Below are 12,886 nucleotides of genomic sequence, written 5' to 3'. Positions count from 1 at the left end.
CATAGCCAGCCCCTCACCATAAGGCCTGACCTAGCCAAGCTGCTTTCTCTAAAGGGCCAAATGTGAAAGTTTTTATTTTTGAATTTTGATTTTTATCATCATGTAATGGTGATTCAAGGACACTCATGGACGCCATTTTGGAGACAGTTTCTTCAGGTTATATTGGTTGGAAGTTGGAAGTGTTGAAACCAAACACACACTCACTGGATTGTGCCTAATTTTATAATTTCTTAAACCAAACTGATTATGTGAAAAAAGCACCTGAAGTTTAATTTTTATTGTTTTAAGTGTTTTGAAGATTTTCGTTTCCACGGGACCAAACGAACGAAGGGAGGAGATTTTATTTAATCCATCATGCTGATTTATTAAATGTGTGTGTGTGTGTGTGTGTGTGTCTGAATATGTGTGTGTGTGTGTGTGTGTGTGTGTGTGTGTGTGTGTGTGTGTGTGTGTGTGTGTGTGTGTTTGTGATCACCATGCTGCCTGCAGTGGCCGACTGAATAATGAAAAAGCCACCATCATTGTAGTTTCTTCTAAGAATTTCAATAAAATCAGTTTGTTGACGAAAATCTAAGTCTGTTGTACATTTCAATAAAAAAGAAGTTAAAGCTGGGGTGGAGGATTTGGGGAGAAAATGACAGTTGGGATAGAGATTCAAATCCAAATACCTCAACCGCTCCACTTGTTCTCTTTGGTCCCTCCCCCATGGTCCCTCCCTGACACGCTCTACACCAACAAAGTTGTGCCAAAGCGAATGGACAGTCCCAACAGCCAATAAGAACGGAGAATCGAAACCTCGCTCTGATTGGTCAAAGTGTACAGCTCATGTTAACTTTGACCAATCAGAAATCACATACCCCAGCTTTAAATTAAAAAATGTAATCAATCAATTTTCTCCATATCATTTATTCAAAGCATTAAGTCTTGACACTGTAGATGAATAGGGTTAAAACATTTCTACCTTATAGAAATCATCATGAAACTTTGCCAGTTGATAACTGACATTAAAAAAATATATATATATTATTAAAAAGAAAATTATTAAAAATCATAAATGTTTGAATAAATATCACATTACACACAAACTTTATTTTATTTACAAAATGAAAAGTTATGCAAATCAGAAAATCTCAAATTGACCACAAAATGATCGACTTCATCAATATACACGAGACAAATTACTCAAAGCAAAATAAATACAAAATCATTCAATGTTTATATGTATAATTCAGGGGTCTATGCTATGCTGTATGGAATTGAATTTCCAAGTCTGGATAATAAAGTGTGGAAAAATATTTGTGTTGTCTGGCTTTAGTACAATTTATTAACATAATAGGCTAACACTGGATTTTTTTTCAGTGCACAGACAGGCAGCGGATCTCGAGGAGATATTCACTGATTTTGACAAAGTGGTTTTGAAAACAAGCGTTCTCCAGAATCACTGACTCCACCTTTAACTCGGCAATGATGTTATGCAGTCAGTCATAGTACACAGTGACATTGAGTAGATTATGAAGAGTAATGTAATGTATTATAATGTCATCTTGTTATAATAGATTTCACGAAAATTGTTATAGAAATAAAAGTAATGTTCATGAACCAGCATCAAAGTCAATGAATTGGTATTTGTACCAATATTGAACATGTTTGAAAGAAACCCAGCCAGCAACAGTACAGTGATATTGAGTAGAATATGAGACATTATGAGTTGTGTGGGATGAGATGGTGTCGGTCAATTCTGGTTTGATCGGAACAAAGAAGATATTCACGGATGTTGACAAAGTGATTTTGACAACAGGCGTTCTCCAGAATCACTGACTCCACCTTTAACTCAGCCATGATGTTATGCAGTCAGAGTACACAGTGATATTGAGTAGATTATGTAGAGTAAGGCTTAGAGGGTTAGAGTTGGGTTGTGTGAGATGAGATGGTGTCTGTTGGTTTCTGGTTTGATCAGAACAAAGTGAAAGTGAAGAGAATCGTCGAGAGCAGCAGAGAGACGGACAGACCAACTCTCTGGGATCCACCTGCAAACAAACAGAAACTACTGGTGAGATAATAATAATAATAATAATAATAATAATAATAATAATAATAATAATAATAATAATAACAATAATAATAATAATAATAATAATATAACATACATAACATTTATTTATATAGCACTTTTCAAAACACAGTTACAAAGTGCTGAACAAATAAAAGCACAATTAAATAAAGAGCATAAAATACAAGTGATGTAGGCCTACAGATGATTATGAGCCATATAAAAACAAAAGGATTAAAAGACAGGAATAAAAACAAAAGAAGATACACAATATGTAATAACTCTGTCTCCGCATTTCAACTTTGTACTATCTAATAAAGCTTAAAAAAATGCCAAAAAAATTATCTTTAAAAAAAACTATTTCAGTGGTGCAGTACTCATTCTGACCTCTAGGGCGCAGTAGCAGCTCCTGAGTGACGCTGAGTGAGCCGTTGTGAGCCTCTGGTTTGATGTTGAGCAGTTCACACATCAGAGGGTAAACGTGGATGCTGTCGAACGGCTCCGACAGGAAGTTGGTCTTAAAGTCCGGACCGATCGCTCTGAAGATGGTCTTCATGTCCATCTCTCCGCTGTGGTAACCATGGTCACCTTTGTTTACGTACACAATGAGTCTCTGGAGGGGAAACACAAAGAATTCAATTACATTTTAAAAATATTGAAAAAAAAATTATATTGAAAAAAAATCTTTATTGTCGATTTCAAAGTGACAGAAAAATTGCCTTCAGCTTGTGCGTCAAACTACATACGAACAACAAAATATTCACAAATAATCATAGTTCTATAAAATAGTGAAAGCATGTGTGTAAAGCATAGCTGCATTAAAGCTATACTGTACGATCTGAGAGAGCTAGCATGATTTGAAATTAGCTTGTCCTCGGAGTTCCGTTTAACTCCTCCCTCTCCCCTCGGGACTCCCTCCCCCACCCCTCGACACACAGCCGTGCACGAGCGCTGCTGGCTGCACTTCCCAATTGCACTGTTTACCAGTGATTGTTAACATTTAACTCACACACACAAACACTCACACATAGGCTACATGCAGAAAAGGCCACAAAGTTTATAGGTTACAGTGTTGTTATTTCTTATAGAGTGTTGAGATGAGTTTTGTTCAGTGTGGATGACAGTATAGCTGTCAGTTAGTGGCCGTGACGTCAGTCGGCCGGAGGGTCTGTCTAGTAAGTTTCCTTTTCTCTTCTCTCTCGGTCAGGTGTGTGAGCGCGCATGTTGCCGCAGTAGTCGACACAGTTGAAACGTGTTTATGTGAATCACCCGTGTGTGAGTAAGTACATGCAGTCCCGATCGCTGTTATAAGTTACAGTTTATGGATGTTATTGACGGCTGCGATTCGCAGGTCGCAACAGCTGTTCTAACGTCTCCTCACGAGCGGAATGTAAGCCTGTGTCTCTTTTCCTGCGATCTATGCTGCTGTGCCTGTGAAAGAAGGAAAATAAAGAGCGGAAAAACCATACTCCTCTTCTCATGCTTATAGTCTGACGTTTTTGGCCTTAAGTGGTGTTCTGGCCGACACCTCTGAAGTGAAACCAGTGATAAGCAGATCAGCGCGGTACCGGTAGGCGACATCCACCAGTTTCCTCCGCTACACTAGGCTACATGATGAAAGATACAGAGCAGTAGCCTACTTAAAAATATAGTTTTTAATCTTTGGGTTTTGGGGAAAGTAGCAAGTCTTGTCAAGTCAAAAGGCTCAAGTTACGAGTCATTGATGTTAAAGTCCAAGTGAAGTTGCAAGTCTCTTTACATTTTGTCAAGTCGAGTCTCAAGTCATCAAATTCATGACTCGAGTCTGACTCGAGTCCAAGTCATGTGACTCGAGTCCACACCTCTGGTAACTTCTGTGTAGGTTCCATTGTGTAAGCTTGTTATGCTACTTCCACTAGGTCTAGTCCACTGCCAGGTAGCCTACTACGATATGGCACGAACGCTTTCTCTGCCCTCCGTGAACGCGCTCAGGCTCGCACACAGAGGGGAGAGAACGCGCAGGATTGTGATTGGTTCTTTAGATACGGGTCCATCGTCTCCGATTGGTCAGCATTTTAACAGGTTTATAGAAGGTACAGAATTTGGGGGTTTTTCGTTTCTTTTTCATTGCCCATAAGTCATTTATTGCTGTTGGGGTGTAAAAAGCACTTTTCACAACATATTAAAAAGTGCATATTGCAGATAATCTCCTATGATGCCTTTAATATAATTAAAGAAGTAATAAAGTGTAGTCAGTGATTGTGGTTGTTGTCAAAATCAGTTGCTAGCTATGATGCGCCCCTTTTGTTTACATACCAGTTTACAGAGCCTAGTCTGTGTATTAAGAGTTTTTTTCGCCCCTGGTGCACACACAGTACGGACAGGTAGCGCATTGTGAGGAGATATTCACTGATTTTGACAAAAAGTGTTCTCCAGAATCACTGACTCCACCTTTTAAGTCTTAAGGTATTAACGAATATTAAGTAAACTCACTGAGTTGAGGTTGAATCCCAGATCTGCGACCACTTATCTATCTATCTGTCTGTCTGTGCATACATTTTTTTTATATATAGATAAATATGTTTTCCCTGTGGCCCATATATATATAATATACTCTTCAGTAGAAAAACACCAATACATTCTACACACTGTCCCTTTGAATATTAATAAACTCACGGAGTTGAGGTTGAACCCCAGGTCTGCGACCACCACGATGGGCGGGAGGCGTTTGCTGCGTGCCAGGTGGAAGCTCTCGGGCATCTGGGCCGTCCGGTACACCGTCAGGTTGGGAGCTCGGGACAGAGCATCAAACACCTCCGCCTCCTTCCCCGGCCGAGGGGTCAGGATACCAAAACCACCGTAGTCCAGTATCTCAAAACTGGCAAGTCTATGAGTGAAACGAGATGACATGAGTTTGTCTGTCTGTCTGTCTGTATGTCTGTATATCTATCCATCCATCTATCTATCTACGTAGCTATCTATGGAGGGGCCAACACCACCATAGTCCAGGATCTCAAAACTGGTGTCAAATTAAATAGATAGATAGATAGATAGATAGATAGATAGATAGATAGATAGATAGATAGATAGATAGATAGATAGATAGATAGATAGATAGATAGATAGATAGATAGATAGATAGATAGATAGATAGATAGATAGATAGATAGATAGATATATAGATAGATAGATACATAGATAGATAATGTATTGATCCATAAGGAAATTCTGACACCTGCATCTGTATATACATAAAAGAAATGTAAAAAAGATAATAGAATAAATAAAAAACACATTTTCCTACCTGAGTAAATCCAGGTATTTGTTGAGTATGATCTCGTCCACCTGTGGTCTCTTCTTGACGGTGGTCATGCCGTGGTCTGAGGTGATGATGACATTCAGTGTGTCTGTGAGGTGATGGCGTGCGATGGATTCTCTCAGGTATCCGATGGTGCGGTCGATCTGCTCTATGATCCGTTTCCTCTCCTGCGTCTCCGGGCCGACCGCGTGACCAACGTTATCCGGTTCTCCGTAGTACAGCGTCACCAAGTCGAAGTCTTCCTCGGAAAACCAGCTCATTACCTTTTAGAATAGGGAAAAATAAACAAGATTTAAAGGAATCATTTTTGTGATAGTTCGACATTTTTATATTTGTGCATTTTTATTTATCTACGGTAATTTTTTTTATCATTTTTGGGGAATTTTTTCATGATATTTTCACCTTTAGAATAGGGCAAATTAAACAAGATTAAAATAATTTTTATTTTATGTATTAGCACAAACACTTTACAACTGCAATATACTGTAGGAGCAGATGAGAATTTTATAGAGAGTCTAAATTGTTACCTTGTCTATGTTGTATTGCCATTCTGTCTCGTTGTCGTCTATATGTTCATTCGTCTCCACTAACGCTCTGTTCACTGACTGGCCGCTGTAGTTGGCTCCGCCCCCCGGGTAGTAGAAGGAAGCAGTTTTCAGACCCTGAAAGAAAACGAGAGAAAACTAGGTGTAAACATAATATTAATGTATTACCGTCTGTGAATTTCATACACAGCGAAAATTCCATCACAACACAATAATAAAACATCTCCCATATGGTCTAGCGGTCAGGATTCCTGGTTTTCACCCAGGTGGCCCGGGTTCAACTCCCGGTATGGGAATCATTGTTTACTGCATTCGATGGAATCTTTAGACGATGACAAGCTCCTTATCACGGCCAAAGGAAACTTGTACTCAAGTGACCATGAGTGCACGATATCCATCCAAGGAAACAATAATCCATCATGGTACTTTGAGTGTCTAAGAACTTTCATCACCAGTTGAAACAACTTTGAAGAATATCATCAACTAATCCGAAGATAATGCTATGGTTGACTTCTGATGTGGTTGTCCCTTCAAAGAACCAGTTTACAAGATAAATATTCTATTCAGCCAAATTAATTTCCTTCAAAGTTGTTTCGACAGGTGACGATAGATCTTAGAAACTCAAAGTACCATGTCTGATCAAAGGCTCTGTCTAAACATTGGGAGTTGGGAGATAAGTTCAAGTTTTCTTTAGCCATGACCTTGTTGAGGGGTATGCCTTCATAGAACTATTCCAAACAGTAAACATTGATTCCCATACCGGGAGTTGAACCCGGGCCACCTGGGTGAAAACCAGGAATCCTGACCGCTAGACCATATGGGACTGCGCTTCAGACACAACAGTGGTGAGATCGGCCAAAAGTAGAGTAAATCCTGTTCACATGATAATTTCACATCCTGTATCGAATCATTAGAAGCCCAATAGCAACTTGAACATCTCCCATATGGTCTAGCGGTCAGGATTCCTGGTTTTCACCCAGGTGGCCTGGGTTCAACTCCCGGTATGGGAATCTCTGTTTACTGTTTGGAATAGTTCTATGAAGGCATACCCCTCAACAAGCTCTTGGCTAAAGAAAACTTGAACTCATCTCCCAACTCCCAATGTTTAGACAGAGCCTTTGATCAGGCATGGTACTTTGAGTTTCTAAGATCTATCGGCACCTGTCGAAACAACTTTGAAGCAAATTAATTTGGCTGAATAGAATATTTATCTTGTAAACTGGTTCTTTAAAGGGACAACCCCATCAGAAGTCAAGAATAGCATTATCTCCAGATTAGTTCATCATATTCTTCAAAGTTGTTTCAACTGGTGATGAAAGTTCTTAGACACTCAAAGTACCATGATGGATTATTGTTTCCTTGGATGGATATCGTGCACTCATGGTCACTTGAGTACAAGTTTCCTTTGGCCGTGATAAGGAGCATGTCATCGTCTAAACATTCCATCAAATGCAGTAAACAATGATTCCCATACCGGGAGTTGAACCCGGGCCGCCTGGGTGAAAACCAGGAATCCTGACCGCTAGACCATATGGGAGATGTTTGAGTCTCTGTTGTGTTTCTAATGATTCGTTACTAGATGTGATGTTACCATGTAAACAGGATACATTAAACCTTTGAAGATCAGACCACTAATTATACTTGGACACGGTCCCATATGGTCTAGCGGTCAGGATTCCTGGTTTTCACCCAGGTAGCCCGGGTTCAATTCCCGGTATGGGAATCAATGTTTACCACATAGGAAAAGGAATGATAAGATAGATAGAGCTATCCCTGACCTCTGATGGTGTTTGAAAGTGCCAGGAACAAGAGGAAACAGCTGTTACCGTCAAGTTAATTTCAACAGGTTATGCTACATCTTGGACTCTCAAGTAGCATGTTGGAATATTGTGTACTTTTTCTCTCCAGAGAAATATATTGTACACTCATGGTAACTTGAGTACCTGTTCCCTTATGCCGTGATAGCGTGCATGTCATCGTCTAACCATTCCATCATATCTAATAAACAGTTGATTCCCATACCGGGAGTTGAACACGGGCCGCCTGGGTGAAAACCAGGAATCCTGACCGCTAGACCATATGGGACTGCGCTAAAGACACAACAGTGGTGAGATTGGCTAAAAGTAGAGTAAATCCTGTTCACATGATAATTTCACATCCAGTAACCAATCATTAGAAGCCCAATAGTAACTCAAATATCTCCCATATGGTCTAGCGGTCAGGATTCCTGGTTTTCACCCAGGCGGCCCGGGTTCAACTCCCGGTATGGGAATTTATTACTAGATTTGATGGTTTCATCAAGACATGTCCCTCATCAAGGTAAGCCTAAAGGGAATTTATGACATTGAGTGCATTATTCCCATGCTGGCAAATGGACACGAATACAAACCATTGGAGCTCATTAACTTTTGGAAAATTCGGAGCTACCAAATCTATCTGTAAAACTATCTGATTTGGGCGGGCCAGATGATGACAGTACTGTGCATGCACCATCAAAGTCATGATAGTAAACTATAAAGATGGTTCTGGATATGGGAATCTTTGTTTATCAGACTAGAATGGTTTGATGATGACTTGTGTCTTATCACAGCTAAAGGGAACTTGTACTTAAATGACACTAAGTGCACGATTCCCTTGTCCGAAGCTCAACAACAACATGGTACTTTGACTGTTCAGATCTCTTATCATCTGCTGGAACAAATTTGAAAAAAATTAATTTGTCTGAACATGAGATACCATTTTTTCAAAGGGACAGCCCACCAGAGATTGTTTTTAAAAGCTGTTAGTTCAGGATCACGTTATCTTTGGAACGCTGGCAAGTTCAATGTTGAATCTGCAATCGGATCAGATATTTAGTGGGTCAGAATCAGAATCAGAAAAACTTTATTTATCCCAAGATGGGTCACTTTGAATCTTTGTTTACCACATCTGAGTTACCTCTTGGTTGTTTGAAGGAACAACCCAGACATTGGTCAAGGATAAGAAAGATAAGAGCATTTAGTTATCTTAATTTTTTTATAGCTTTTATTTAAAGACCACAGTATCTTTGGAGCATGTATCAATAGTCTCTTGTAAGAAGTCCAATGTAAAATCTGATCAATTACTTCCCATACCTGGAGTTGAACCTGGACAGCTTGGGTGAGAATTAGGAATCTTGACCGTTTGACTTTACAATAGTGATAACATCTCTCAGTTCACAGAATGTGAATTTTGTTTATTGCAGAGGACTAACTTCCTGTAGCTGGTTCTTTATTGGGTCAAATGGAGAAGACCTTTTTATAAGATACATTCTGAAACTGAGGGCTGTGAATCATGTATTATTAATGGTCAGACTATGGCATGCTCCTTATCACGGCATAAGGGAACAGGTACTCAAGTTACCATGACTGCCATTTCCCATGCCCAAAGCCCATAATACAATATGTTACTTTGAGATGTCATATCATCTGTTGAAATTAATTTAAACAGAAGTAACAACTTTTTTTAAGGGACAACCCACCAGAGATAAGGTAAACCGGGAGGAGTTTGAGAGATGTTGCATTGTTTTTAATAGCTGTAACTTCAGGATCACATTATCTTTGGATCAGTTCAATGTTTAATCTACAATCTGATAAGTTATTTAGTGGTAACCTCCCTCATCGTCATAATGTTGTCTGAAACTGGTAGCAGTGAAGTCAGGCTGCCATCGCTTTTTATAGCTTTTATTTCAAGAACACGTTATCTTTGGATCATGTCTCAATAATCTCTTTGGCAGAAGTTCAATGTTGGGATACATGACTGCAAATGGCAAAGTGTAATTAAAGATCACTTAACAGTTCAAATGAATACGAAAAAGTGCATTTTCATCGCCATGCCTGATTTGGTGTGATACAGCCTAAGGAGTATGTATCTCATGTAATGCTTGGTGGATTTGTCTGGTTCACCAAGAATGTGAGACTCCAGAACTGTGTCTGTGTGAAAGGAGCAGTAGAGGAGTCTCTTTGAGGAGCTTGCACAAGAGATTCCCATACCGGGAGTTGAACCCAGGCCGCCTGGGTGAAAACCAGGAATCCTGATCGCTAGACCATATGGGACTATATCAGAGTCAAAATGGTGGTCTGATCTTTAAATGTTTTAATAAATCAGATTCCCATGATAACTCAGGATTCCTGGTTTTCACCCAGGTGGCCCGGGTTCAACTCCCGGTATGGGAACTTAAACATTTGATTTAAACAGGTTTCACTCAATATATTCAAGATTTGATCTGCATTTCGGTTCATCAGCATCTGTACGTTGGCCTCAGTAGACCTCTGTTGAAGTTGATTAAGGGTACCGCGCTTGATAATGGAACGGAGCACTCACACTGGTCCAACTAGACTTTAGGGGGCAGACAGACTTTGGCACGGTACAGATGACCTAGTGTCAGTGAGCCCTTAGACGCTCTTCAATATTTTGTCCAAACATTAAGATGGTGATCACATGATTACTTGAGTATAAGTTCCCTTTTGTCATGATCAGGCTGCAGTCACACCAAATCAGGTGCTGCGGCCAAAACACAGGATTTCTAATCGTTTGAATAAGCCCCGGGCTGCCTGGGTGAAAACCAGGAATCCTGACCGCTAGACCATATGGGAGATGGGTCGAATAAACAAGAGTGGTGAGATCGGCCAAAAGTATAAATACATCCTGTTCACATGATGATTTCACATCTTGTAACAAATCACTGGAAACTCAACAGAGACTCAAACATCTCCCATATGGTCTAGCGGTCAGGATTCCTGGTTTTCACCCAGGTGGCCCGGGTTCAACTCCCGGTATGGGAATCAACTAGCCGGGAAAACCAGACCCGTATCTAGAATGACATAAGGTCTGGCCATGATCAATAAACCTTACTGGATTTCCAGTGTAGGCATCAACTGTTTATGAGGTTCTATGAAGTCAAAGTCATGCATAAAGGAACTACGAGATAATGTACATCAATACAAAAAGCCCAAGTTCCAATATGGTGGTATGGTATCTAAGTAAGTAACAATCCTGAATTTTGCCATTTGTTCAGATACCCATCCTTCCCTGCTATTTAGTATGGTAGAAACAGATTTAGTCCCAATACATGATGTCAGATGCAGCATGCTGAAAAATACCCAGATGTCCTACTACAACCAGTGGTGATTTTTTTAGTGTTGAAACCAGCAGCTTTATGGAGGTTCTGACCCACAATCCACTGCAGCAGAAGTTACATCACAAGGACTGAGCCTCCCAGTGAAAACAACCAGCGATGAGACGGATACATAAATAAATATATAAAAAAGATATTGTACTACATTTTCAAGCTTTATTAGACAGAGTTGAAATGGGGAGACAGAGAGAGAGAGAGAGGGGGGATGACCTGCAGTAAAGCTCCACAGGTCAGATTTGAACCCGCGACCACTGCACAAAGAACGGAGCCAATATGGTATTCACTCTATCCACTACGCCACCGGAGCGCCGCAATGTTGCACTTCTAATTAAAGTGATTGCATGAGGTATAAAGAGGGGGGAGGTCTGACCTGGTTTTGAGCGGTGATCCATAGTGGTAGAACTCCGTTGTCCCACCAAACTGATTGGGTCATTGTCCGTTTGTGGGAAAGTTTGAGGTTGGTTTTGGCGTTGTACATCATGTTGTGGACGACCTCATGATCCTCCACCCACCTGCCTAAAAGCACAAGAAAAAATGCTTCAATTCCAGAATAAATTAACAGAATGAGCTACGTAATCTTGTTTTTTATTCATTTGTTATTGCAATTTACGTAATTTAATGTCTCAATGTGCTCTGACATTAAAATAATAATCTACCTAATCTATCTATTTTAACAATAACCAAATCTTTTCTCTAGTTGGATTCCCGGCACCGGACAGGAGGTTGTTAGTAGTACAACTAGTGGTGGCTGCTATTTCACCTACGGTGCCCACCATCTCTACCATTGTGTCCTTGAGCAAGACACTTAACCCCAAACTGCTCCAGGGGCGCTGTACTATGGCTGACCCTGTGTGAGGACCCCCTCTGGAGTGTGGGAATTTGAGAGGGGATACATTTCAAAAGCCATTGACAAGTAAAGTCACCTGACTTCACTAACTACACAAAAATGGCAAAAAAAGAACAAAAAAACAGTCAATTATAACAGCAAGTTTCTACAACAGTTTATTTCTCCAAGCCATGACACTCCTGAACTCAAAGTAACCCCCTCACCCACTACATTATATCTCGAGCTTCCTTTGAACTGGACTATCTGCATTATCTATATGCCGCTGTAAACATGTGCAACTTCAGAATGTATGACACTGTGAAACTCATTTTCAGTGCAACGGTTTAATTTAGTTTTTGCCACTTGCATTTCGTAGAATTTTTAAGTTATTTTTTATACTTAGGCCTTTTTTGTACAGTAATGTTTTTTTTTAGGCAGTATTTGTGATCCAGTGGAAATGTGTTTTGTTCATATGTGCACTCTGACTGTACAGTTGAGTGACGATCAAGCTATTGAAGTAAACTACTTAAATCACAAGCAGCATAAAAGGAAAAAAAATTCTATTGTATGGATCTGTTTAAATAGACTACAAGTTAATTTTATTTTTAAAGGCAAGGCAAGGCAAGGCAAGTTTATTTATATAGCACAATTCAGACACAAGGCCACTCAAAGTGCTTTACAGGGGCAAGATTAGAATACATAAAACACATTATAAAACATTTAAAAGCAAATAAAAGAAGCAAATAAAATAAAAATTGCAAGTTAAAATGGAAACAAAAAAGTCTTCAGACTCGATTTAAAAGAACTGAGAGTTGCAGCAGACCTCAAGTTTTCTGGGAGTTTGTTCCAGATTTTTGGACATATTTTCAAGCACATTAACATTGTTTTTTCAATCAATCAAAATGTTTAAGGAGGGGGGAATTACAGTAATACATTTGCTCAGATTAGAGACTGGTACCAGAGAATTTTTAATTTGTAGCCTACTTTAACTTTAAAGAGAGTAGCCTACTTT

General features: G+C 39.6%; 1 protein-coding gene across 1 annotated transcript in view; it reads right to left on the bottom strand.

Moving 5' to 3' along the window:
- Nucleotides 1-1,953: 1,953 nt before the first annotated feature.
- LOC307270152 (ectonucleotide pyrophosphatase/phosphodiesterase family member 7) overlaps nt 1,954-12,886 on the bottom strand; it is a gene marked incomplete at both ends in the record, with an annotated part of 11,516 nt that continues 583 nt past the window's right edge. Inside the window, 6 exons of the mRNA XM_080053320.1 lie at nt 1,954-2,027; nt 2,438-2,663; nt 4,706-4,916; nt 5,334-5,611; nt 5,876-6,010; nt 11,419-11,564. Coding sequence (XP_079909446.1) covers nt 1,954-2,027; nt 2,438-2,663; nt 4,706-4,916; nt 5,334-5,611; nt 5,876-6,010; nt 11,419-11,564 — 1,070 coding nt within the window. The remainder of the gene's footprint in view (nt 2,028-2,437; nt 2,664-4,705; nt 4,917-5,333; nt 5,612-5,875; nt 6,011-11,418; nt 11,565-12,886) is intronic.

The sequence above is a fragment of the Ammodytes marinus genome, assembly GCF_949987685.1.
Source record: "Ammodytes marinus genome assembly, chromosome: 25".
Classification (NCBI taxonomy): Eukaryota; Metazoa; Chordata; class Actinopteri; order Uranoscopiformes; family Ammodytidae; genus Ammodytes; species Ammodytes marinus.
Note: the sequence above shows the minus strand (reverse complement) of the source record. Positions and strands in the feature narration are given on the sequence as shown.